This window comes from Ahaetulla prasina, chromosome 8 (assembly GCF_028640845.1).
Source record: "Ahaetulla prasina isolate Xishuangbanna chromosome 8, ASM2864084v1, whole genome shotgun sequence".
NCBI classification, from domain to species: domain Eukaryota; kingdom Metazoa; phylum Chordata; class Lepidosauria; order Squamata; family Colubridae; genus Ahaetulla; species Ahaetulla prasina.
The window spans coordinates 16,103,362-16,130,571 of NC_080546.1; the positions used below are offsets into that span (position 1 = coordinate 16,103,362).

A 27,210-nucleotide genomic window follows, 5' to 3' on the forward strand; every position below is an offset into this window, starting at 1 on the left:
GGATGCCGGCGGCCCGGTACAGTCAACTAATTCCATCACTGACCATTGGGGGCGAACTATTGGCCCCCACGGAAAGGGCTCGTAATCTGGGCGCCCTCCTGGATGCACGGCTGTCTTTTGAAGATCATATGATAGCCGCCACCAGGGGAGCTTTTCATCAGGTTCGCCTGATACGCCAGTTACGCCTTTCTGGATCGGGCTGCCTTATGCACGGTTGCTCATGCCCTGGTTACATCCCGCCTGGACTACTGTAATGCTCTCTACATGGGGCTCCCTTGAAGAGCATCCGGAGACTCCAACTGGTCCAGAATGCGGCTGCGGGTGATAGAGGGAGCACCTTTGGCTCCCATGTGACACCCTCCTGCGTAATCTGCACTGGCTACCTGTGGCCTCTCGGTGCGCTTCAAGGTTTTGGTGACCATCTTCAAAGCGCCCATGGCATAGGGCCGGGTTATTACGGGACCGCCTACTGCCACCATTAGCCTCTCACCGACCAGTGCGCTCACAGAGAGGCCTCCGGATACCGTCAGCTAAACAATGTCGGCTGGCGACCTCTAGGGGAGGGCCTTCTGTGGGGGCTCCCACCCTCTGGAACGAGCTCCTCTGGGGCTTCGCCAACTCCCGATCTCAAGTCCTTCCGCCGCGAGCTGAAGACGCTGCTGTTTCGAAGAGCAGGACTAGCTTGAACGTAGTTTTAAACTTGGGATTTTAAAAAAAAAGGGTTTAAATGAGGTTTTAAATTTGTATTTAAAAGTTAGAGTATCAATTGAATTTAACTGTCTATTCTTTTAGCTTTTTATGTATTATATGTTTTTCTGTTGTTTTTGACTGTGAACCGCCCTGAGTCCTTCGGGAGATGGGCGGTATACAAATATAATAAATAAATAAATAAATAAAATTAAAAATTTTCTTTCGTGAGCTTCTGTTCCATCGTTTGCAGGGAAACAGAAGCTCATGAAAGAAACGCCACGGAGATCTGACCTGGGGCGACGGCGCATGTACCAGCAGAGAGCCCTCTATGGCACGACTGTTATAGATTTGCCATCACAGACCTAGCATATGCTTTCCCCAAGTAGCAAAATGTGCCTTATGTCTTCTCTTATTAAGGAAAAGCCAGTATAAAAGGTAGCTACTGCAAGGATTCACCCAAGAGAAGAAAGAAAAAAACCCACCAAGCTTTCCATTACTCGCTACACTGAGAAAGATGGAACGGTAGAAGGAATTGTGAGGCCCGTCTTAAAGCCATTTGTCCTGAAGATGACTCCCTCAATAAAAACTATGAGGGGGAAAAATGTGCATATGAAGGGTCCTTGGTATTCTCTGAGCTTGGTTGTTTTCTTGCAGATTTTTCATTACCTACCACTAGCACTGATGATGTTACCTAGTCTGGATAACGAAACATCTGCAAGAAAACAACCAAGTTCTGAAAATACCAAGAACCCCTCATTTCAACCCTGAGCTACAAATACTTTTCCTTCATTAGATGTCCACGTAGAGTGACTGATAAGGAATGTTCCATAAGAAAATAAATCTGGAGAAATTTATCTATCTGAAGGAAAGAAATAAATCTTTCTTTTTGTATCTGTTTTTTCCTTGTTTCACAGAACACAGTATTCAAATGTAACAGACTAAGGCCAAACAGGTCTTTGTAGGATATAAATCCCAGCTACAGTGAATATCCGCACTTCGAGCCAGCGCATACATTGTTCCAATCCCTTGACACTCGCTGGATCAGGATTTCCAATCAAGCCACCCTATTGGCTGGAATACAGCTGCAGCTGCTTCTCAGATTAATTTTATTTATTTATTTGTTTATTTTTGGTAGTTTGCAAAGATTACAGGGTCATTCTTGCAGCCTGAAAATAGACCGAGTGATATCATTTCAGCAGTCATGACTACGTAATGGGATGGGGATGATAATATAACATTATCTTCAAATATGGAGACAAATAAACTGCATTTGCTTCCACTGCCTACATTCAGAGAGAGAGGGGAGAAGAAGGGAGAGGGAGAGTGGGACTGAAATGCTAAGTGTGTTACAAGGAAAATAGAAAACTGTGTTAAGTAGAGGAATAATGGAATGGAGTATCCAGCCAGAAAGCATTGTTGGCTGACTGGAACAGAAAAACATTCCATTTTGCAGACTTTTGCTGAAGTTCCTTGTAATTTCTTCGATCATCAGAAGAATTTTGTCTGCAATTTCAAGTCAGGGGAACCCTTTTGCAAGGACCAAAATTTATGGGAAAATAGGAGCCTTTCGGCCAGGAGAATATAAAGGATGCTCTTCATGTATCTCAGAGAAGGATTGCTAAAAACACTAGCCAATGATCAGAAATGATGGGAACTGTGGTCTGCAATTGCGGATATGCATTAAATTGTCCAATCCTGCTTTCAATGCAATGTGGAAGAAATGTGAACATTGGCATACGTTTGTTAAAAGGACTTCAATATGAGGCTTCTAGAGAGAAGAGGAAAAAGGCTCCCGATAGCCTTGCTATTTTAAAGTGTTCTTGGTTTGAAGACTGAGTCAGTTCAAATCAGCATGAAGACAAAAGTCTATAAAAAAAGGAAACAGAATCCCTGACATGACCCCACAGGAGTTATCCTAAACCTGTGGTGGCAGCATGCATTCGTGCGCATATGCCAGAGCACTGGAAACCTGAAGACCAGCTGGCCCACGTGCATGTGCACCTTGGAAGCCCAACAACCAGCTGGCTGACAACAACCAGCTGGCTGGCGCGCATGTGCGCATCAGAAACCCAACGACCAGCTGGCTGAGCTGGGGCAACGGCATGCATGCCCACAGAGAGGGCTCTCCGTGCCACCTCTGGCACACGTGCCATAGATTCGCAATCACAGGCCTAAACCCTTTCACACTTTAGTGAGATAATTATATTGCTAATTAGAGACATTATATCTATATGTCCATAAAGGTAAAGGTAAAAGTTTCCTTTGTCCAGTCATGTTCAACTGGAGGGGGCACTGCTCATCTCTGTTTTCTAGCCGAGGGAGCCAGCGTTGTCCGAAGACACTTCTGTGGTCATGTGGCCAGCATGACTATATGCCAAGGCACACAGAAAGCTGCTCCCTTCCCTGCAAAATGGTACCTGTTTATCTACTCACATTTGCACGCTTTCAAACTGCTTAGGTTAGCAGGAGCTGAGGCAAGTAATGGGAACTCACCCCGTCATGTAGCGCTCAGGTCTCAAACCCGGGCTGTCAGCTTTCCAGATGACCAGCTCAGTGTCTTCAACTGTTAAACCATCGTGCCTCCTACATGTTGCGCATAGATACATGCAAATCCTTTTTCGTGAGTACAGGATGGTGTTGTGTTTTGCTTTATTGATCAGTAATAAATTGAATATTAATATGAAAGATCCATTCTCATATTATGTGCAGAGTGGTCTATATTAAATATTTTATCACTTTTTCTCCACTAATTCAGGTAGAATTATTTGGAAGGAACAATTGTATGTGCAATTTGTAGCTTTCGGATCTTCTGAGATCAGAAAAATATGTATTTACTCAGGGAAATGAGTTCAACATTTTAAAAGCAATTGCCTTTATGTCTCCATTAAAATCCAGGGAACATTTTAATTCTTTATTTACGCCAATATTTTTCATGCATCTATATAGATAAAGCATAGTTTGCTATAGAGAACAATTCCATTTCTAAAAAAAGTCATCCCTTTTCCTACCTAAAAAAGTACTAAAGATATCTCTAGGTATCACTTAGCTTTTATTCAGGAAATCAGGATTTTTTTTCTCTACTTTTGGGTCCAAATCATTAAAGTTACAATTTTTGCTAATAAATTCTCCCCAAAAATAATTTAATGTAGATGATGAGCTTCTCATAAGCATCATTTTTGGCTCTGAGTATATACATGACATGGAAATTATTGCTATTGCAAACCAATTATGGCTGTAGAACAGAGGATTTTTTTCATAGGGACTGTGATTAAGCATTTGGCTTTAGCATCTGGCATGCATTTAATAACACCTTTTGAAAGATATATCCTAAATTATATCTTTGAATTAGCAAGAAGCTAGGCAAAATTCAAGCTGTTTGAAAAAGGTCCCAAGCTTTGCAGGCATCCTTGACAGAAAATTGTTACTTGCATTATCTCAGCCACAATTTATTCATACAAATACATTGGGAGGGGAAATTGAAACAGAGTTAAAAAATCATATGGTACTTTGGTTTTTTTAAAAAGTAGTTTTCGTTACATCCAAGTAACAGTGACAAATATTTCTAACCAAATAAAACCTGCATGGAAATGTTGCATCATAGAAACATTACTGTAAAATGTTTGTAGCCAACTCTTGAGCCAAGATGCTCTGTTCCTTTTTACCCGCCATCCTGTTTCTGTGGTTGGTCATTTATAAAGCTAGACTTGTTGGGTTTAGCTTGCTGCAGATGAGGCACCATTGCCTAAGAAAGCTGATCCACTATCTAAGAGTGCTTCCTGACTTCCTGACTGTATCTCTGAATCTCCTGGTAGCAGTTGCTGGAAAACAAATCCATCTGGTGCACCAGCTCCAGAACTGGTTAAACCTAGCCTTGAGGAACCTTGTTTAGGTTATATCTTAGTAAACTAAGTGCAATGAATTGTATGGGGAGCTGGCTGAGGTAACCCAAAGGTGCTTTTCAAAAGGCAACTAGATTTTCTTTGTTTGAAGATGTTTTGCTTCTCATCCAAGAAGCTTCTTCAATTCTGGCTGAATGGTCGGGAATGGAAGGATTTTATATTCCTTGCAGTCATCTGATTGTTAGCACTCTGAGAGTCGTGGAGCAGAAGTGGTATTTATTTATTTATTTATTTATTTATTTTAATTTGCATTTATATCCCGCCCTTCTCCGAAGACTCAGGGCGGCTTACACTATGTTAGCAATAGTCTTCATCCTATTTGTATATTTATATACAAAGTCAACTTATTGCCCCCAACAATCTGGGTCCTCATTTTACCTACCTTATAAAGGATGGAAGGCTGAGTCAACCTTGGGCCTGGTGGGACTAGAACCTGCAGTAATTGCAAGCAGCTGTGTTAATAACAGACTGTCTTACCAGTCTGAGCCACAGAGGCCCCTTACTAATGGTTCGCAAATGTGAGTGTGCGCGTGCTCACTTCGCTCACGTGCTCCACCTCCACGCATGCGCAAGCCTGTGCATGTGCAGAGGGTCAAAAACAAGACGTGATGATGTCCGGCCAGGTGGGCGGAGCCTCCCCCGCTACCAGTTTGCCCGAATCGGATAGAACCATCACTGTCGCGGAGGCCACTTGGGAGTTTATCTGTCCCCTCAGGGTCACCTGAATAGTGTAAATGGGCATGGAATCTTCTTGGAACTGTTGAAAAGACTGTGTTGCAGACAGGTGTTGTTGTATCCCTCTACCTCTGTAGAGAGAGGGCTGTTCAATTTTAACATAAGATGCCTACAACACAGTCCCTTCAGCAGTTCCAAGAAAGTTACAGATAAACCCCCAAGGGGACTCAACGGCTGTCAGAGAGCTAACGACCAGATGACTGCAAGGAATATAAATTCTTCCATTCCACACCATTCAGACAGAACTGAAGAAGCTTCTTGGATGAGAAGCAAAATATCTTCGAAGAAAAAACAAAGATAGTCCAGTTGCCTTTTGAAAAACACCTGTGGGACAACCGTGAGCCGGATGAATGAGAATCTCCATAGAAATTCTCCTCAAAGTATGTTTTCACTTGAATTCAATGTTGAACTCAAGATTGCTGATCAATATACAACAAGCTGACGTGGCAAAAATGAATCTCTATTCAAATTCCATCATCACATCAGTTTTAATTAGAGAGAAAAGCAGCATGCCCACTGATTCACTTTGAAAAACTGATTTTTTTTGTTGCTACCATAATATCCAATAATGAGATATTATAAAATATATGTAAATATACCCGAAGATTGGGGGGAAAAAACAACAACTCTAAAAACGGAGAAAAAAACCCAAACATATATAAAAACTCATGTTTGAAAAATAGCAAATTAAACCTCACCATATTTAACCAGTCTTTTTGCTTCATCAGTAAACAGCCAATTCTAGGGCTGAATATGAACATTTTACTTTATGGACCCAAAGAATATATGATAGCTGTCAGTGTGTATGAGAGTTCATGACTGGGATAGACATGGCAACAGGTCAGCCATTGGGGACCGGCTGGAATAGGACATGGTAACAAGGTCAGCCAATGTAGAGGCACAGTAACTAAGCAGCCATGGGTTTCAAAACCTGTCGTTACTGGTTTGCTTGTGGGCGCATGTGCAGAAGTGTCCTGCTGTCACCGCTACCAGTTCGCCCAATCCAGGGCGAACAGGTAGCAACCCACCACTGCAACTAAGTCAGCCAATGAGGGTTGTTTGGGAACTGAAAGAGTTTGGAGCCTGGGCGTGGCTTAGGTTAACTGATATGTATAGATATAAGTTGTATGTTCCTGTTATTGTCCTTCCTTCTGTTAACTGCACTTCTGTGATTATGCTTCTGATTCTGAGAACTGCTTTTGGTATTGTATATATGTCTCGTGTTATATGATGTATATAAAGAAGTTTCTTATTTAATGAATCCTGCTGCATCAGAATCCTGCTGTGTGTGCTTTCTGGATGTGATTTCTGCAACAAACTCTGACAATAGCTTTTATTTCTACAAGGGTGGTTGTAATCAGAGCCCTGTTTTGATATAGATGTCACATTTTTTCTTTATAGAAGTCACTTTTACTTACTAAGCAGATATACATTAGGGTTTGGAGACTTCATATGTTCAAAGTATTGTGAACTATGACTTCCAACACCCCATTATCAATGGACAGAAGTAGCTAAAAAGACGAGAAATAATGCCTCCACAAAGATTTTTCTGAATTTCACATTTCACAGAGCTGTGTCTCAATAACAAGCAATGTGACAAAAGATGTCTGAAACATAAAAAAACATAAATACGAAGTATACTGTATGGCTAGGATGTGCTTTTCTCAATAGCATCAGCAAGAGCTAAAAATGGGTTTTTTTTAATCAAATGGATGGAAGGATTTGTCAAATAATCACCATGCCAACCTTCTCCTTTTATTGCTACACAACTCTGAAGCTTGAAAGGGGCCCAGTAATAATTTATATTTCAGTGCTTGAATTTCAATTTTCTCTTGTATCCCCCCCCCCCAAAAAAAGGCAAGGTTTATCCTGCCTTAAGATTTTCTCTGTGCTACAGTTTCTTCCTATTTTGATATGTTTATATTTTATACTATTACCCCTGCACTTATTTTTATGTACTGTCAGGCATTCGGTATTTTATTTAATCTGCTTTTAATTGCTTTCTGTATTAAATTACAGACCCTTAATGAGGTAAGCTGCAAACCTGCTCCTTGACATGCTAGCCCAGGTCACAGTTTGGATATAGTATGTGATATAATAATGTGTCTTTTTGCTTAGCATGATGTGCAAGCCTTCCATCATTATATAGTATCATGTCTGGACAAAGCCATTATGGCTTGAATTCAAAGAAAGGAATAGGAATAGGAATAGGAATAGGAATAGGAATAGGAATAGGAATAGGAATAGAATAGAACAGAATAGAATAGGAAATAGAATAGAATAGAATAGAATAGAATAGAATAGAATAGAATAGGGATAGGGATAGGGATAGGGATAGGGATAGGGATAGGATAGGAAAAGAATTGGAATGGAATGGGAATGGGAATGGGAATGGGAATAGAATAGAATAGAATAGAATAGAATAGAATAGAATAGAATAGAATAGAATAGAATAGAATAGAATAATAGAATAGGAATAGGAATGGAATGGAATAGGAATAGGAATAGGAATGGAATAGGAATGGTATAGGAATAGGAAATAAAATAGAATAGAATAGAATAGAATAGAATAGAATAGAATAGAATAGAATAGAATAGAATAGAATAGAATATATGGAATGGAATGGAATGGAATGGAATGGAATGGAATAGAATAGAATAGAATAGAATAGAATAGGAATTGGAAAGGAATGAAATAGGAATAGGAATAGGAATAGGAATAGGAATGGAATGGAATGGAATAGGGATAGGATAGGATAGGATAGGATAGGATAGGATAGGATAGGATAGGATAGGATAGGATAGGATAGGATAGGATAGGATAGAATAGAATAGAATAGAATATATGGAATGGAATGGAATGGAATAGAATAGAATAGAATAGAAATTGGAATGGAATGGAATGGAATGAAATAGGAATAGGAATAGGAATAGGAATAGGAATAGGAATGGAATAGGAATAGGAATAGGATAGGATAGAATAGAATAGAATAGAATAGAATAGAATAGAATAGAATAGAATAGAATAGGAATGGGAATGGAATGGAATAGGAATGGAATAGGAATACGAATAGGAATACGAATGGAATAGGAATAGGAACTAGAATAGAATAGAATAGAATAGAATAGAATAATAGAATAGGAATAGGAATGGAATGGAATAGGAATAGGAATAGGAATGGAATAGGAATAGGAATAGGAATGGTATAGGAATAGAATAGAATAGAATAGAATATATGGAATGGAATGGAATGGAATGGAATGGAATGGAATGGAATGGAATGGAATGGAATAGAATAGAATAGAATAGAATAGAATAGGAATTGGAATGGAATGAAATAGGAATAGGAATGGAATGGAATGGAATAGGGATAGGATAGGATAGGATAGGATAGGATAGGATAGGATAGGATAGGATAGGATAGGATAGGATAGGATAGAATAGAATATATGGAATGGAATGGAATAGAATAGAATAGAATAGAATAGAATAGAATAGAATAGAATAGAATAGAATAGAAATTGGAATGGAATGGAATGAAATAGGAATAGGAATAGGAATAGGATAGGATAGAATAGAATAGAATAGAATAGAATAGAATAGAATAGAATAGAATAGAATAGAATAGAATAGAATGGATTAGAATGGAATGGAATAGAATAGGAATAGGAATGGAATGGAATAGGAATGGAATAGGAATACGAATAGGAATACGAATGGAATGGAATGGAATAGGGATAGGATAGGATAGGATAGGATAGGATAGGATAGGATAGGATAGGATAGAATAGAATAGAATAGAATAGAATAGAATAGAATATATGGAATGGAATGGAATGGAATGGAATAGAATAGAATAGAATAGAATAGAATAGAATAGAATAGAAATTGGAATGGAATGGAATGAAATAGGAATAGGAATAGGAATAGGAATTAGAATAGAATAGAATAGAATAGAATAGAATAGAATAGAATAGAATAGGAATTGGAATGGAATGGAATGAAATAGGAATAGGAATAGGAATAGGAATGGAATGGAATAGGATAGGATAGAATAGAATAGAATAGAATAGAATAGAATAGAATAGAATAGAATAGAATAGAATAGAATAAACTTTATTGGTCACTTTGAATATACACTAATCAGCATACATTAAAAAATAATTTATTTGCATACAGCTCTCAAAGATACTGAATCTGTAAAAAGTATACCTTAACTCTTTTTGCCAAAGATGCTTGCTTTCCCCATCTCCCAGCTGCTTTGCAAAAGAGCATCTTGGCTTCTATATTATAAACCAGAGGTCCTCAATCTTATGGCCTACTTGGAACAGGGTCTCATGAGTGATGGGTTGGTGCGCACGGGCACAGCTCAGCTTGCACAAGTGACAGGCCAGCATGCGTGTGCACAGCTCAACTTGCGATAGTGGAGGAGTGGTCTCATGCATGTGCTCACCAGCCTGCTGCTCATGCAAGTCAAACTGCACATACGTGCACAAGTATGTCAGTCCACTGCTCGTGGAGCCCTCTCCCCCTCCAGCCAGGCTGCCAAGCTGCTATAAACAAACTTTCATTTAGAATGAAAATTGTCCAACTGTAGTGAGTAAAATATGGCATTTTATTCAATGTAATCTGAGATGATATTTATAACCCTACTTCAAGCTGACTAGCAATATCATCCTAATGCTAAAGAATGTCAGAATGGATAAATATATTAATGTTATCCTATTAGCGGAAAAGCACCAATAGTCTATATTCACAGATTCCTCTTTTTGCTGGCTCCTACATGTTTCTCTCTTCCTCCTTCTTCCCCTTCCCCTTCCCCTTCTCTTTCTTCTTATTATTATTATCAAGAAAAAAGCCCAGACTCCAGCCTTTTTTCTTATTCTGACCAGTTCATTAGTTCTTTAACAGTAGGAAACCAGAAGAAAAAAAATGCTGTTAGTCTACAATAATGGCTCCTAACTTTATCTCTAGTAGAAAAAAAGATTTAGGCTTTCTAAGCTAGAATTCTGAAAAGGGTATTATTACACTGTTTAACATAGGAAGAAGGTCAACTGCAGATATGAAGAACTGTGTTGTACTTTTAAGATGCTGGTGTCTTGGATGTCCCCCATCCCACTCGATGAGGTCCCAAAGACCATGATTTTAATTTCCTGTAATGCTCCAAAACTGTATTAGAACAGCTCCATGCTTTCTAAGGCAGGGGTCTCCAACCTTGGCAACTTGAAAACTTGTGGACTTCAACTCCCAGAGTTCCTCAGCCAGCAAGGCATGCTAAGGCATGCTTTGTTGTTTAAATGGCAACCCCAAGCTGCCTGGAGCTTGTCGAAGAACAGAAAAAGTCCTTGTAGATAAACCCTTGCATCACTCATTAGTGAATGAGTACAAATGCAATTCTTGAACTTGTCAGTGGAAGTTAGTTCACTATGTTGTACATACGGATCTTGGAAATTTCAAAATGAATTGCTGAAAGACATTGTAACTTCTACAGTTCCATTCCAGCAACATAGGATATTTGACAAAATATGTTATGCGAACATATCATTATGTAAATATTGCTCATTAAATAGCATCAACGGAAGGCTGGTATAAAGAGTTATTATGTCATAGACTACTTGACATAGTCCCTGTGTAATGTAAATATAATGAAATAAAGTAAGTGTTTATTGGATATAGAATCATGACCATTGGATGGAATCTTTGGATATAGAATCTGCACCTCTATAACTGTCTGGTTTGGTTCTGCAACCCAACAAGACAGACACAGACTTCAGAGAATCATTAGAATTTCAGAAAAAACAATGGCTACCAACTTGCCTTCCAATGAGGACCTGTAGGCATGAGTCAAAAAGAGGGCTATGAAAATATTTACAGACCCCTCACATCCTAGACATAAAACTGTTTCAACTCCTACCCTCAAAATGACGCTATAGAGCACTGCACACCAGAACAACTAGACACAAGAACAGTTTTTTCCTGAATGCCATCACTCTGCTAAACAAATAATTCCCTCAACACTGTCAAACTATTTACTAAATCTGCACTACTATTAAACTTCTCATCATTCCCGTCACCCATCTCATTCCACTTATGACTGTATGACTGTAACTTTGTTGCTTCTATCCTTATGATTGATATTGATATTGATTGTTTCCTGATTGCTTATTTGTAGCCTATGACTATCATTAAGTGTTGTAATGTATCTTATGATTCTTGATGAACGTATCTTTTCTTTTATGTACACTGAGAGCCTATGCACCAAGACAAATTCCTTGTGTGTCCAATCATTCTTGGCCAATAAAAAATTCTATTCTATTCTATGAGGGGAATTCAAGACTGGGCCTGAAGTAGCTAGTTCAGTATTGTCTATATGAAAAAAAATGCATTGTCCCCAAAAGGCAGAAGATTTACACCAAGAATTCTTCTGCTAATTGACATGCAAGAATGCAGGTAATATAGTTATCTTTTTAAAAATGATAACCATGAATTACATTGCTAATCTATCCTGCTTTTCCAGGATTAAGAATGACTAAACAACCTACCTTTCAGGTAACCTAAATATTGATAAACTATTGCTCTCCCGTCTACAGCAGCAAATGAAAGACTAAAGAGTGAATAAAGCATAGTTGGCCAGCAGAAACACAGAGAGTTTCATAAAATTATCCTGAAGTGGTTTGGAAGAGAGTCATAAAGAACTCAATTCGGTGGGAGAGTACTAGGGGATCAAGGGAAATATAAAACTTAATTTATGCAAGGGTACCAAAATGAACGACTGGGTTCCAATTTATATTGTAGCCTTTCCCAACCTAGTGCCATCTATTAAATCCTAGGACTGGTTGATTAATTGAATCCTACAGAGTTGCCCAATGGAAAAGTGATTCCACAGCTAGTGAGAAGAAACAAGGCCTTCTGTCTCCCGTCTTCTCACCTTTCTCTTTCTGAAGCATTTGTCACAATGAACATCTGATTCCTAGTGCCATTCAAAGCAACACTGAATTTGATCAAGTTCCAATGAAATAGGGAGCAGATTCGGACAGTGAGGAGGCTGGGGAGGAACATGGGTCAGTCCTGGAGTCTGGGGAAGGCTCTGATGAGGGTTCTGCGTCGGAGGCAGAGTGGGGGCCAGGGCCGTATGCCAGCTATCAGCTGTCTTCGGAGTCAGACATCAGTGAGGCAGAGAAACAGTTGAAGCCTGTTCCCAGTGTGCACAGAGCTGCCAGACGAAGGGAACAGCTAAAGAACAAGGGTCAACTTGGGAGTAAGGCCACAGGTGGACAATGAATGGCCGCTCCCAGAGGAAATAAAAGAGGAGCGAAAGGGGAGTGGAGTTTGCAGGAGACAATTAGTTTGCTTAATTGGTTTGCAACTCTCTGAGAATCCTTGCCAAGTTTTGAAGATATCAGCCTGGCAGCTGTCCAAGCCAGATAAGGCCTGTGAGTGTAAATTCTCCCTTAAAAGACTTTGCTGAATGTGAATGAGAAGAATTCACAGTAACTTAATAAAAAGGGGTTTTTGTCGGGACAAGGAGTCTGCTTCATGCTCTTGGGAAGCATAGGAAGGAAGGAAGGAAGGAAGGAAGGAAGGAAGGAAGGAAGGAAGGAAGGAAGGGATAAAAATAGACAGCAGTTCATTCTCCCTTGGTACAGAAATTGCATAGAAGTTAATGTAATGAAAATACAAAAATATATTTCTTTCTGGATGAAGCTGCCTTTTCATATTGCTCTGTTAGGAGTGCTGGATTATAACTTTGCTGATATCCAGCCCTTACAAGTTTAAATTTAGCAAAGGACTAAAGAGTGAACAACCACATCCTTTAACCACTTGACTCTTTCTACCATATAATTTTCATAACAGCAAACATTTAAGGAGGAAAGTTTGTACTGCAAATATACTTGGCTGGAAATTTTCAGTCTCATTTGGTCCGGTTTGGCTTTGCAAGCTAAAAAAAAATGTATTGAGACGAAATTGCCAAGACTATTTGACAGAGATTTAAGCATCTTTCCTTGCTAGGGTTGAGAAAATAACATGTGTTATGTTGGTTCAATGTTTATCATTGGACTTTTGGCACAAAAAACGATCAGACTTGATGATGCTTCTATAAAAACAGCAATTTTTTTTTTAGTCTGGAATTTTTCTATGCCCGAAGTAGTAGTTTTCTTTTTAGACTTTAGGGAGAATTACTGCAACTGATAGCTGCACCATTAATGGTGGAGGAAAGAGATAACATAATCGTAGTCGGATGTGAATTGGTTAGATTCCATTCATCCAGGTTTCCTTATTCTCCACAGGGATCTTGTCTGCCCCAGCCCTGCTAACTTTGTATGACAAAATAAGCTCTCAGGATTCTCTCTAGAAAGCAAATTACACAAACACATTGAACACATGACATAAAGAGTCCAGACCAGAGGTGGCATTTAGCTGGTTCATACCGGTTCAGGCGAACAGGTAGCGGAGATTGCAGGTGGGCCCGCCCACCCGCCCTGGCTCTATGCTGTCCTATTTAGGCACGTTTTTGAAGCTGGGTGCATGCGCAGAAGGCGCACGAGCAACCAAAGCGCATGCGTAGAAGGCGGGCCGCATGTGCGGAAGGCGCATATGTGAAGTGAGCATATGCATGCTAGGCAAAGCAGTGGTAAGAATATTGGAAACCCACCGCTGGTCCAGACATCCCTTCTCCCTGTCCTTTAGCTCAGGGGTCTCCAACCTTGGCAACTTGAAGCCTGGCGGACTTAAACTCCCAGAATTCCACAGCCAGCTTTTTTAGCTGGGGAATTCTGGGAGTTGAAGTCCGCCAGGCTTAAAGTTGCCAAGGTTGGAGACCCCTGCTTTAGCTCACAGTCATATGTTGGCAGTATAGACATGCAATGTTGATCAGTTGTATGTCAGTTCGGGTTTTTTTTTAACCTGCCAGCCAATAAAAAAGCTCTGACATTTTGCTTTACTTCCATTTAGGGGTTTTTTCTGCCTTCAGAGCAAAAAAGGAAAATGATTTCATAACGGGCAATTTATCTTATTCCATCCATTTCTGTAAGGACTCGTTGGAAAAGCCCCGGATGTTGGGAAAGATTGTAGGCAAAAGGAGGAGGGGATGGTCGGCCGAGGATGAGATGGTTGGATAGTGTCACTGATGCAGTGATCATGAATTTGGGCAGACTCTGGGAAACACCGGAAGATGGGGGGGGGCCTGTGTGCTATGGTCCATGGGGTTGGAAAGAGTCGGACATAATTTAGTGATTGAACAACAACAAATCCATTTCTGCTTTTTTTTTTTTTTTTTTTAAACAAGCCTCTTTTGAGGCCACAGAAATCGAACACCAGAATGTCAACAGAAAACTGTTGTGTAGTGACTCTCTAGGGAAGGAGTGTCAATTTCATGAAGGGACGCATCAGGGTTGTGTTTGACCTCAAGGGCGCCGGGGGGGCGTGGCCAGAGTGGGCATGGCCAGCTTGACGTCACTTGTTTCAGGGGCGCCTGTGGCGGCCCGAATGCTCTGCCAGCGAAAATGGGCTCCCAGCTTCCGTTTTTGGCTGTGATGGACTCCTGTAACCCTCTGCCAGAGGTACTGCAGGCCAATCCTTTGGTGTTTCCAGGGCAGCCCTGCAGGCCAGATCTAAGCACCCCATGGGCCGGATCCAGCTTGCAGGCCTCGAGTTTGACACCCCTGCTCTAGGGTGTTGTTTTCATATCAGGGGACAAGGGCCATAGAGCTGCTCATGAGGTCCGTATGTCATGATTAACCAAAGAGAGACATCTTAGCCCAAAGGAAACTAGGACTGTCTGGATTAAAATGGGCATTTGGTGGAGTTTAAATACTTGCATGACATGCTACCTTTCCTCTTGGCTCAGTCAACTTTGTCCTGTGAACAGAATTGATGTGGAAGCAAAACTTTAAATGATAGAGCATTAGTGCTTAAATAATTAGCATTAGGCCGATCATTTGACGGCCGTCTCCAGGAGAGCGTTCTACCAGGTTCGCCTGGTGCGCCAGTTGCGCCCCTTTCTGGACCGGGATGCCCTGTGCACAGTCACTCACGCACTCGTGACGTCTCGCCTGGATTACTGCAATGCTCTCTACATGGGGCTCCCCTTGAAGGGCATCCGGAGGCTGCAGTTAGTCCAGAATGCGGCTGCGCGGGTGATAGAGGGAGCCCCTCGTGGCTCCCGCATAACACCCATCCTGCGCAGACTGCACTGGCTACCTGTGGCCTTCCGGGTGCGCTTCAAGGTTTTGGTGACCACCTTTAAAGCGCTCCATGGCATAGGGCCGGGTTATCTACGGGACCGCCTACTGCTACCGAATACCTCTCACCGACCCGTGCGCTCTCATAGAGAGGGACTCCTCAGGGTGCCGTCAGCGAGGCAATGTCGTCTGGCGACGCCCAGGGGAAGGGCCTTCTCTGTGGGGGCTCCCACCCTCTGGAATGAACTGCCCCCAGGACTTTGTCAGCTTCCGGACCTTCGGACCTTCCGCCGCGAGCTTAAAACATACTTATTTAATTGCGCAGGACTGAGCTAGATTTTAATTTATGGGTTTTAACTTGGGTTTTATTTTTTATATTTTTAATTATTAGGCTTTTTGAATAAGTTTTTTAATTGTTTTTAGATTGTATTTATTTGCTTTTAAATGCCTGTAAACCGCCCTGAGTCCTTTGGGAGATAGGGCGGTATATAAATATAAACAATAAATAAATAAATAAATTAAACCTATTTTTCGTATGGTTTGAATGGGGCTTGGTTGTGAAATAAATAAGCCTTCCATCAGACCACATGGGATGCATAAAGAAAAAAAATAAAAAAGTAAATCAAACCCACTCTGAGATTACTTTTAATGAAGCATTGGAGACATCAAATCAAATCAGTTTGTGTGCTTCGTTGGCCATGAGCTTCTGTTAATATGCAAAGCTTTTACATTACTGGCATTATATCTATTCTTGGCCCATTTCCCTGGCTATGACACACATAGAAAAGAGGCAGGTTTTTGATTGCATGAGAGAGGGATAGTTTAGAAATGTGAAAATGAAATAGGTAGGTAGGTAGGTAATGCCTTATGCACAGTCACTCATGCTCTTGTCACCTCTCGTCTGGATTATTGCAATGCTCTCTAATGGGGCTATCCCTGAAGTGCACTCGGAGGCTTCAGTTAGTCCAGAATGCAGCTGCGCAGGTGATTAGGGAGCCACACGTTGCTCCCGGGTAACACCGCTCCTGCGCAGTCTGCACTGGCTACCTGTGGTCTTTCAGGTGCGCTTCAAGGTATTGGTTACCACCTTTAAAGCGCTCCATGGCTTAGGGCCCGGGTACTTACGGGACCGCCTGCTGTTACCTTATGCCTCCCACCGACCCGTACGCTCACACAGAAAGGGTCTTCTCAGGGTGCCGTCCGCCAAGCAATGTCGGCTGGCGGCCCCCAGAGGAAGGGCCTTCTCTGTTGGAGCACCTACCCTCTGGAACAAACTTTCCCCTGGTTTGCGTCAACTACCTGACCTTCGGACCTTTTGCCGTGAATTGAAAACGCACTTGTTTATCCAAGCGGGACTGGCTTAACTTTTTTAAATTTTTAAATTTTTTGAATTTTAATAATTTTAACTGGGGTATTTTATTTTTGGGTCAAATTTGACGGTTTTAATTTTCGGCCAATTATATAATATGTTATTTTAACTGTTGTTTTAATTTGTATATTGCACTGTTTTAATCTGGCTGAGTCCTTCGGGAGAAGGGCGGTATAAAAATCTAAATAATAAATAAATAAATGAAATAAATAAATGAAATAAATAAATAAGTAAACAAACAAACAAATAAATAAATTTGAAATAGTAGAAAATACTTGTCGCTTGGGTTTTAGTTTCTGAATGTTTCATTACCAGACTAGGTAACATCATCATCATCAGAATTTAAATATATCTCCAAATGAACTACCAACCAAATGACCAAATGACCACACCGGCACACAAGACATGTATAAGCTAAGGAGAATAGGACAAGAGAATCCTGATGATGATGTTACCTAGTCTGGTAACGAAACGTTCAGAAACTAAATTGAAACACACTTGGAGAGCAAACCACTGCCAAAATAAATAAATGGCACCATCTTGACTTTTTGATCGGCTAAAGATGAATGGAAGTTGCTTCTAGGTAGGCTGAAGATGAGACAAAAGATATTGCATGACATAAAAAAAGACATCCCTCTGCACTACAATCAACACAACCAGGGGTGTTATTCACTTACTTTCCCTACTGGTTCGCAAATGTGCTCCGCATGCATGCTTCACTCATACGCACCACGTCCACCCGGCCTTCCGTGCAAGTACTTTGCTGGTAAGTGCGCCTTCCATGCATGCGCCCGGCCTCAAAAACATGCCTAAATAGGCATAGAGCCGGGGTGGAGGCAGGCCCATCCGCAATTTCTGCTACCGGTTCAGGCAAACTGGTCCGAACCTGCTGAATACCACCTCTCAAACGCAACATGTGGATAGATGTTGAGGCTACTAGGTAGTCCAGATGAAGAAATCAACTCCACCAAAAAGCTAAAGCTACTTTTATTGAGGTTAGCTAGAATAACAAATCTTGCAAGCCTGATGGTGCCGTACTCCTCCTTTCTTATATTCCAGTTAATTATGAAAGAATCTGCTTGAGCTACCTCTCATTGTTCTGGAATTTTAAAAAACAGTTTTGTGTAGCTAATACTTCCGGTAAATCTGTCTGCAAAGTCATCTTCCATGCTCTTCTCACCAAGCCCATAAAAAAGAAATTCTCTTCATCTCAAGCTATCCTGCAGAGGAAACTGCATTGCAATTCTACACTGATAAGGAAACGGAAGAAGAAAGCACATTTAGAGTGGCAAAATTCTGTCACTGTAATCTTATAATAAAGTCATATTAGCATTAATAGCTCTGGCATTCTGGTCTGGTTCTACCTTAAACGGTTGACAACTTTAGCTTCTGAATGGGGAATTGACCTTGATGGCCTAAATGGCTACTTTTTCTTCTGTTCAATCATGGCCAGTTTTCAGAGCTTGTCTGGATAAGCCAGTCCCTGAAGTTATCTTGGCAAGGTTTTTTCAGAAATACTTTGCCATTGTCTCCTTCCTAGGGCTGAGAAACAGTTACTGGCTCAAGGTCACCCAGCTGGCTTTGTGCCAGGACTAGAATTCAGGGTCTCCTTGTTTCTAGCCTGATGCCTTAACCACTACAATGGTCTCTCATTAATAGCTACTTACAGTTTTATAATTCCATGAGTCTAGGATTCTTGTTTCTATGATTTTTATGCCCACTTTCTATTAGAATACCTTCCAACCTCCAGCACTCCTACTGAAAGGATGAAACAGCAGGAAATAAGAAAGACTGTTTCTGTCTGAGCTAAAATATTGTCCTATGAGACAATGTCATATGTTTCTAAACAGATGTGGGGGTGGTTTCAATCCCCCTAGGAGTGGAGAAAGGTTGTGGAAGCAACAAACAAATCAAATTCAACTCTTGAGTAGATTTGAACTGTTTTCCTCCTACTGATTCATCACAAATGCCTATTTCTACTTGTTTTTGTTAGTTGGCAGAATAACAGAGTTGGAAGGGAGCTTGAAGGTCTTCTAGCCCAACCCCCTGCACAAGCAAGAGACCCTATACCATTCTGGACCAATGGCTGTCCAATCTCTTCTTAAAAATCGGCAGCGTTGGAGCATCCACAACTTCTGAAGGCAACCATTCCACTGCTTAATTGTTCTCATTTTCAGGAAATTTTTCCTTAGTTCTAGTCCTAGCTTCTCTCATTGATTAGCTTCCATCCTTCTTGTCCCGCTTTCTGGTGCTTTGGAGACTAGCCTGACTCCCTCTTCTTTGTGGCAGCCCCTCAAATATTGGAACACTGGGACTTCCGGTTTGGCTCCGCTGTGTTAATGGCGGCAATTTCAGTCCGCCCGTTCTTTGTGATTCTGTGAGAGCTGTTTAGACAGTGCTAATCTTCTGTCAACAGCTCGTAAATCTCTGCCTCGGGCAAAGAGGGGGAGATGAGCATTTGAACTGAAGTTTGAGCCCCCAAGAAAAGCCCCAGAATGATTTCTGGTGGTTTGATGGGAAACGCTCCTTCGATAGTTCAAAAAAAGCTCCAGAGTCCAGAACGCCTCTGCAAAAGCAGAGCAAAGCATGGCGTCCATCTCCGTGACTGAAGAGGATTAATGATAAATTTTAACACGGAAGAATCGAAAGCAGGAAGGCTGGCATTTGCTTGTAAGATGATTTTAACTCCCTGACAGAGAAGTTATTTGAAGAGTGGAGATGAAGAAAGATGGCGTTTTGTTTTTTGAAAGTGAAAGCTAAGGAAATGCTGATTACAATTGCTGGTGTGGAACCTCTAAGAAGAAAATAACAAGATTTTTTTTTTTCTAAATGGAATTCTTTTTTTAAAAAAAAATCTATTTCTTTTTTTATTATCTTTTTTTTACAGTGTTTAAGAAGAAAAATTTATTGGGTTTTTTTTTCTTTTTATTCCCTCCCCCCTTTTTTTCTTCTTCTTCTTCTTGATATTACTTAGTTTAAAAATGGCTTTTAAGCAAAGAGATTTAACCACTTCTAAATTATTGGAAATATCTTCACTTCAGGTACGGAAATTGAAAGAAGATATTAAAGACAGTCTAAGGAATTTTTTACAGGAGCTTATGGAGGCTCATCTTTCAGAAATAGATCAAAAATTTAATGAAATGGAGAGAGAAATACTGGATTTTAAAGATTTGGTGGAAGAGCAGAGTAAGGAGATGAAAAAATTAAAGGAATCAATTACTCCATTATTGTTATCTAGTACACAGACAGAAGAAAGACTGAATGAATTTAACCAAATTAATTTAGATTTGCAAAGGAAAATAGATGAAGTTCAAATTAATTTGAATTTAGAAAATAAAATAGATGATATTCAGGTTAAGGCTGATAAGGCAGAGGAAGAAAGGGTTATATTACAATATAAATTAATGGAATATGCTATAAGGGTAAGGGTTTAAGAGAATTTAAAGAGGAAAATTTGAAAGAGATTTTTATTCAGGCCTTTGCCCAGATAGAGGAATGGAACCAGAAGATTTTGAAGTTAATATTGAAAAAATTTATCGTGTTAATTCCTGGTGGGCAAGGCAGAAGTGTTTACCGAGAGATGTGGTTATTTATTTTACAAATAAGAGGATTAGGTATGGAATTTTGCAAGCATTTTATAAAAATAAATTTCAAATATTAGGACAAGATATAATAATGATGAAGGAAATTCCTCCTAAAATGTTAAGAAAGAGAAAAGAATTTGCCTTTCTGGTGGATGAGCTTAAGAAACATCAGATATATTTTAGATGGGAGGTTCCAGCAGGTTTAACACTGAATTATAAAGGAAAAAGTATTTTCTCAATACAATTTGTAAAGCACGAGATTTTTATACTAATGTATTAAAGATTGGGAATTCTTTGTTAACAGATGTTAAGTTGAATGGTGAATAGATGGTTGAAAATGTGTAAGATAGAAGAAGGGGAGGGAGAATGTTTAACTTTATTAAATATGATTATGGTTAATTTTTGTAAATGACTTATTGTGGATATAAATGTGTAATTTTAGGGGTACTATATGATATATTAAAGGTATAAAGGAATAGGAAGATGGAATATTGTTTAATTTTGGAGGATAGATAGTAAAATTTAGGAACTTGGATTAAATATTATATTTAAGAGATGGATGTAATGTTAATTAGAATGTAATTGTTATAATAGATATATTGTGGATGATATAGGTGTAATTTTAACAATGTTATTTGACATAAGTAAGGTAAAGTGAAGATTTTAATTATTACAATTGACACTTTGGATATTTGTAATATTATTTGTTGTATATATAAATGTTAAAGATGTGAAAAGATGGACTATTGCTTACCCCTGAAGGTTGGACAGAAAAATTAAAGAAACTAAGTCGGAAATATGAACTATTTTTGAGAGATTGCTAAGGAAGAAAGACATTTTAGAAGAAACCTTGGTGAATATTGGAAGATGGAACGTTGTTTTGATATTGATTGATGAAGGTTGGATATTAAAACTACGTACTTTATTCAAGAATAAACACTAACTCAATTGGAAACTTTGGAGAATTCTAGGAGTGGAATGGTCTGATATATAATGGAGTGGAAGAAAAGTATCTTCTTTGTCTTTGGAAGGAGTGGAGGTTTTAAGGAACGACTATGGATTATGATTTGTGCTAGATTTTAATTTTGTTGTTAGTTTTATACCCTGTACTCGGTTCTCGGAAGTCTTGGGGGGTGGGGGGAGGAAGGGGAAGGGAGGGGGAGGGGGTAGAAAATGGATTGATAGTTAATGTACAAAGATGATTGAAGATGTATAATTAATGTAAGATCGGACCTGCCTGGTTACTACTTTAGAATGAAGGGAAAGAAGGAGTAGAAGAGAGAAGGAGGAAAGAGATGAGGAGGAGGAGGAAAAGGAAGGAAGGAAGAGGGAAGAGGAGAAGAAAGGAATAGGGAGGAAAGAGGAGAGGATGTAGATAAGAGAGGGGGAGGATGGTTATGGAAAGTAGAAGAAGGTAAAGAAGGAGAGTAAAAGGAAAAGGAAGGGGGTGGTGACCAGGCAGATCCGATTAATTGTATATGAGGGTACATTAAATATGTTATTGGATATGTTATTGGATAAGAATGTCAAAATAAAACTTTTTAAAACAAAAAAAAAAAAATATTGGAACACTGCTATATTATGTCACCCCTGGTCCTTCTTTTCATTAGACTAGACCAGGGGTCAGCAACCTGCAGCTCTAGAGCCACATGTGGCTTTTTCATCCCTCTGCTGCAGCTGCACCAGTCGGCTCCACAATTGATAGAGCTTTCGGTTAGGACAGGTAGAGGAAAAAGGACGCCACACTAGGAGGAGACTCTATGGTGGAGGAACTGGACTTCCAGTTGATGGAGGAAAAAGGAGGCTGTGTAGGAGGAGACTCTATGGTTTGTATGGGGGGGGGGGGAACTGGACTTCCAGTCAGCCGAGGAAAAAAGAATGCCACGCTAGGAGGAGACTCTATGGTGGGGGAACCGGACCTCCAGCCGGCTTCAGAATTGAATGGAGGGCTTCTAGCTAGGACCTTTGTGGCTCTTTGAGTGTTTAAGGTTGCCAATCCCTGGACTAGACCTATCCAATTTCTGCAACCATTCTTCATATGTTTTAGCCTCCAGCCCCCTAAGCATTGTTAGGAAAGACATTCAGTATGATCTTATCATCAAAGCAAATGTCAGAAGAAATGGTTGGTTCGTATAGAGAAAGGATTGAGGTTCACACTTAAGTCTGATCCACGCAATGGGCATGGAGCAGTAAGCAAATGTAATTGCTGTCCTGCACACATTAATCATCAAACCATGACTTCTAAAAATGACTGTGGTTTTCTCTCTTTTGTATAACATAAAATTAACTATCAAATTAATAGAAAGGTGATGGCTCATTCATAATGAAAATAGAAAGAATATCCAAAAATCTATCAAAACGTTCCAGGAAAGAAAAGAAACAAGTAGACTATAGAGGGTTTTAAGGCAGTAGAACCAAGACTATTCATCAGAGAAATAGTTGCATAAACCATAGAAGACCTGATTATTTACACTGTGAGATTGATAAGCCCTTCCTGTTTTATAATGCAACCTTCACAACATTATTTATATGTTTCGCTGAAATGTCAGTTTTTTTCTTTTTCCCTCCATGAAGAAGGATTAATGGTCGCGTCAACTTTGGGAACCTTGAATTTGTGACCATTTCAAAATTATATAGGATGAGACATATTGCCTGGCAAATCCCAGATTGTTCTTGAACAGCAAAAGAGGAAATTACTCTTCTGCTTAAAATGTTCTTTCTGGAAGAAGCTGCAAAAATGTGTAAGCTGCATACCACAAAATCCATTTGCTAGCTAGTATCTAATATGTGCAGGAAAAAAACGAATACTATTATTTCCAGAAATAAGCAGAGATTAGCAGAGATTAGTGGCACCTTTAGTCTAGGAACATTTTTTTCAAAGTATACCTTATTTCTAGTATTTTTATAAGCATGGAAGACTCAGAACCTATTATATGTATGTAGTATTAGACTCAAAATATTTTAATTACTTTTTATAGATGGGCTGTTAGATTGGCCAGTAGCTGTTCCATGAGTCTCAAGCCAAGCTTCAAAAGAAATCCAGTTATTTATTAGGAGCTTCATGTCAGCATGTTCCCAAGTGAAGCTAGCTCTGACCCTACATAATTTACGCTCCAATTATTACCCTGTTTCCCCCTCCTCCCAGGGTGTGTCATCAATCACATTCGCCAATGGAGCAATTTTGTGGGTTGTAGAGGTCACTCCCCTCAGCTGCTGTAGGTCACCCTGGGATACAGCCTTGAGAGAAATAAGTGTGGAATGTGCATCTGTCTTTGGCTGCTGTGCCATTTAATGTTCTTTCTGGAAGAAGCTGCAAAAATGTGTAAGCTGCATACCACAAAATCCATTTGCTAGCTAGTATCTAATATGTGCAGGAAAAAAACGAATACTATTATTTCCAGAAATAAGCAGAGATTAGCAGAGATTAGTGGCACCTTTAGTCTAGGAACATTTTTTTCAAAGTATACCTTATTTCTAGTATTTTTATAAGCATGGAAGACTCAGAACCTATTATATGTATGTAGTATTAGACTCAAAATATTTTAATTACTTTTTATAGATGGGCTGTTAGATTGGCCAGTAGCTGTTCCATGAGTCTCAAGCCAAGCTTCAAAAGAAATCCAGTTATTTATTAGGAGCTTCATGTCGGCATGTTCCCAAGTGAAGCCAGCTCTGATCCTACCTAATTTACGCTCCAATTATGACCCTGTTTTCCTCTCTCCCCAGGGTGTGTCATCAATCACATTCGCCACGGAGCAATTTCGTGGGTTGTAGAGTCACTCCCTCGGCTGCTGTAGGTAACCCTGGGATACAGCCTTGAGAGAAATAAGTGTGGAATGTGGATCTGTCTTTGGCTGCTGTGCCATTTAATGTTCTTTCTGGAAGAAGCTGCAAAAATGTGTAAGCTGCATACCACAAAATCCATTTGCTAGCTAGTATCTAATATGTGCAGGAAAAAAACGAATACTATTATTTCCAGAAATAAGCAGAGATTAGCAGAGATTAGTGGCACCTTTAGTCTAGGAACATTTTTTTCAAAGTATACCTTATTTCTAGTATTTTTATAAGCATGGAAGACTCAGAACCTATTATATGTATGTAGTATTAGACTCAAAATATTTTAATTACTTTTTATAGATGGGCTGTTAGATTGGCCAGTAGCTGTTCCATGAGTCTCAAGCCAAGCTTCAAAAGAAATCCAGTTATTTATTAGGAGCTTCATGTCGGCATGTTCCCAAGTGAAGCCAGCTCTGATCCTACCTAATTTACGCTCCAATTATGACCCTGTTTTCCCTCTCTCCCCCCAGGGTGTGTCATCAATCACATTCGCCACGGAGCAATTTCGTGGGTTGTAGAGGTCACTCCCCTCGGCTGCTGTAGGTAACCCTGGGATACAGCCTTGAGAGAAATAAGTGTGGAATGTGGATCTGTCTTTGGCTGCTGTGCCATTTAATGTTCTTTCTGGAAGAAGCTGCAAAAATGTGTAAGCTGTGTACCACAATATCAGTTTGCTAGCTAGTATTTAATATTTACTTTCATTTGTGGTATTTAGTACCATCCAATGTAGAATTTGGAGGAGGGAAGGGAACAGCAAACCAAAATAATAATCTTATAATCTTTACGCATCAAGCCATCTTTTTTTCCTCTTGCTTCAACCCTTGCATACATTTTAATTGTAATTTAGGGCAACATTCATGACTCATACAGGTAATCCATGACTTATAACAGTTCGTTTAGTGACTATTTGAAATTATAATGGCAGTGAAAAAAGTGACTTGTGGCCATTTTTCACACTTATGACTGTTGCAGCATCATGTGATCAAAATTCAGAGGCTTGGCAACTGGCATGTATTTATGACGGTTGCCGTGTCCAGGGGTCATGTGATCAGCTTTGGTGACCTTCTGACCAGCAAAGTTAATGGGGAAGCCAAATTTACTTAACAACCGTGTGACTAATTTAACAACTGCAAGTGATTCACTTAACATCTGTGGCCAGAAAGGTCATAAAATGGGGCTAAACTCCCTTAACAAATGTCTTACTAAGCAACAAAAATTTTGGGCTCAATTGTGGTGGTAAGTCAAGGATACCTGTACTTAATGAATACCAGAGGTGGCCTACTCAATTCACAAGGCATATAGATTGAGAAAAACTGAGCAGATCTTACCAAACTATTCCCTGAGCTCCAGAGCCGATTGGTTTTAAGTTCTGGTAGCGTTTGAGAACTGTGAAGGTCGAGTCACCTACTTCCACACTGTAGAACTGGTTGTCAACTTTGCTTTTACTCATGTTGTAGTATTTGGCAATATATGACACATCCACTTGTTTCCCAAATCCCTGTCGTGAAAACGGAATGTTGTAGAAAAGAGAGAAAGACAACAGAAAGTCAATAAACTTGGAGCATAATGAGCTGCTCAAAATACATTGCTAATTTCAATATTCAAATGTTTATATCTATATCCAGTTCATTAAATACCTCAGTAAAAAAGAATGTAGTCATAATTTTTGCTTAGAAAGATGAAATCTAGCTTTACAAAGCAAGCTATAGACAAAAGATCTATTAGACCTGGGATCTCCAACCTTGGTCCCTTTAAGACTTGTGGACTTTAACTCTGGGAGTTGAAGTCCACAAGTCTTAAAGGGACCAAGGTTGGAGACCCCTGTATTAGACTGAGCACAAGAATTTGTATAACATGTTTTCCTTCTCTGGACAAGAATTTCCCAGATATGTATCCCGCTTTGTAAATTCTAAAATAAGTTTGTAAATAGGACTTAACAAAAACATATTTTCTTGACATTTGGTGTGTAAAGTAAAAACTGCATGTTGTGCACTTGATACAGCACTGCCAAAATGTAGTCTTCCTCAGAACCTTACTCTGTAAATGTGAAAACTTTCAAAATTGTGAAATAGATGTCATTAGTTCACCAATAATTATTTATGTCAGCATGCTTGAAAAATAACTTGTATGTGTAACTTACTGTGGTCATCTAGTTCAGGAGTGTCAAATTCATCTAACCGCTTGGTCTAAAACTTGGCAACTCCAAATCTCAACCAGCAAATGCTCAGTCTTACATATAGGAAAAAAGAACCCAAACACTAAGTACTCGCTTGATGGACATTACCTCACAGATGACCCCCATCCCGTTAAAGACCTTGGAGTTTTCATGTCAAATGATCTAAGTGCCAAAGCCCACTGCAAATACATAGCAAAAAAGGCTCTAAGAGTTGTAAACCTAATCTTGCGTAGCTTCTTTTCCAAAAACACTACACTACTAACCAGAGCATATAAAACATTTGCTAGACCAATTCTAGAATACAGCTCACCTGTTTGGAACCCTCACCATATCTCTGACATCAATACAATTGAACGTGTCCAGAAATATTTTACAAGAAGAGTTCTCCATTCCTCTGAAAACAACAAAATACCTTATCCCACTAGACTTGAAATCCTGGGCTTGGAAAACTTGGAACTCCGTCGCCTTCGACAAGACCTAAGTTTAACTCATAGAATCATCTATTGTAATGTCCTTCCTGTCAAAGACTACTTCAGCTTTAATTGCAATAATACAAGAGCAACCAATAGATTTAAACTTAATGTCAACCGCTTTAATCTAGATTGCAGAAAATATGACTTCTGTAACAGAATCATCAGTGCTTGGAACACTTTACCTGACTCTGTGGTCTCTTCTCATAATCCTAAAAGCTTTAACCAAAAACTTTCTACTATTGACCTCACCCCATTCCTAAGAGGA

At 39.7% G+C, this 27,210-nt stretch overlaps 1 protein-coding gene across 4 annotated transcripts in view; it reads right to left on the reverse strand.

The window, feature by feature from the left end:
• Positions 1 to 27,210, reverse strand: part of MAPK10 (mitogen-activated protein kinase 10) — a 145,943-nt gene that overhangs the window by 91,276 nt on the left and 27,457 nt on the right. For 2 of the 4 annotated variants that reach the window (XM_058192087.1, XM_058192086.1), the window contains exon 2: positions 25,625 to 25,794. In XM_058192087.1, coding sequence (XP_058048070.1) covers positions 25,625 to 25,794 — 170 coding nt within the window. Of the gene's footprint in view, positions 1 to 25,624; positions 25,795 to 27,210 lie in introns of those variants that run through there. The other 2 variants (XM_058192089.1, XM_058192088.1) reach the window with 1 other exon arrangement.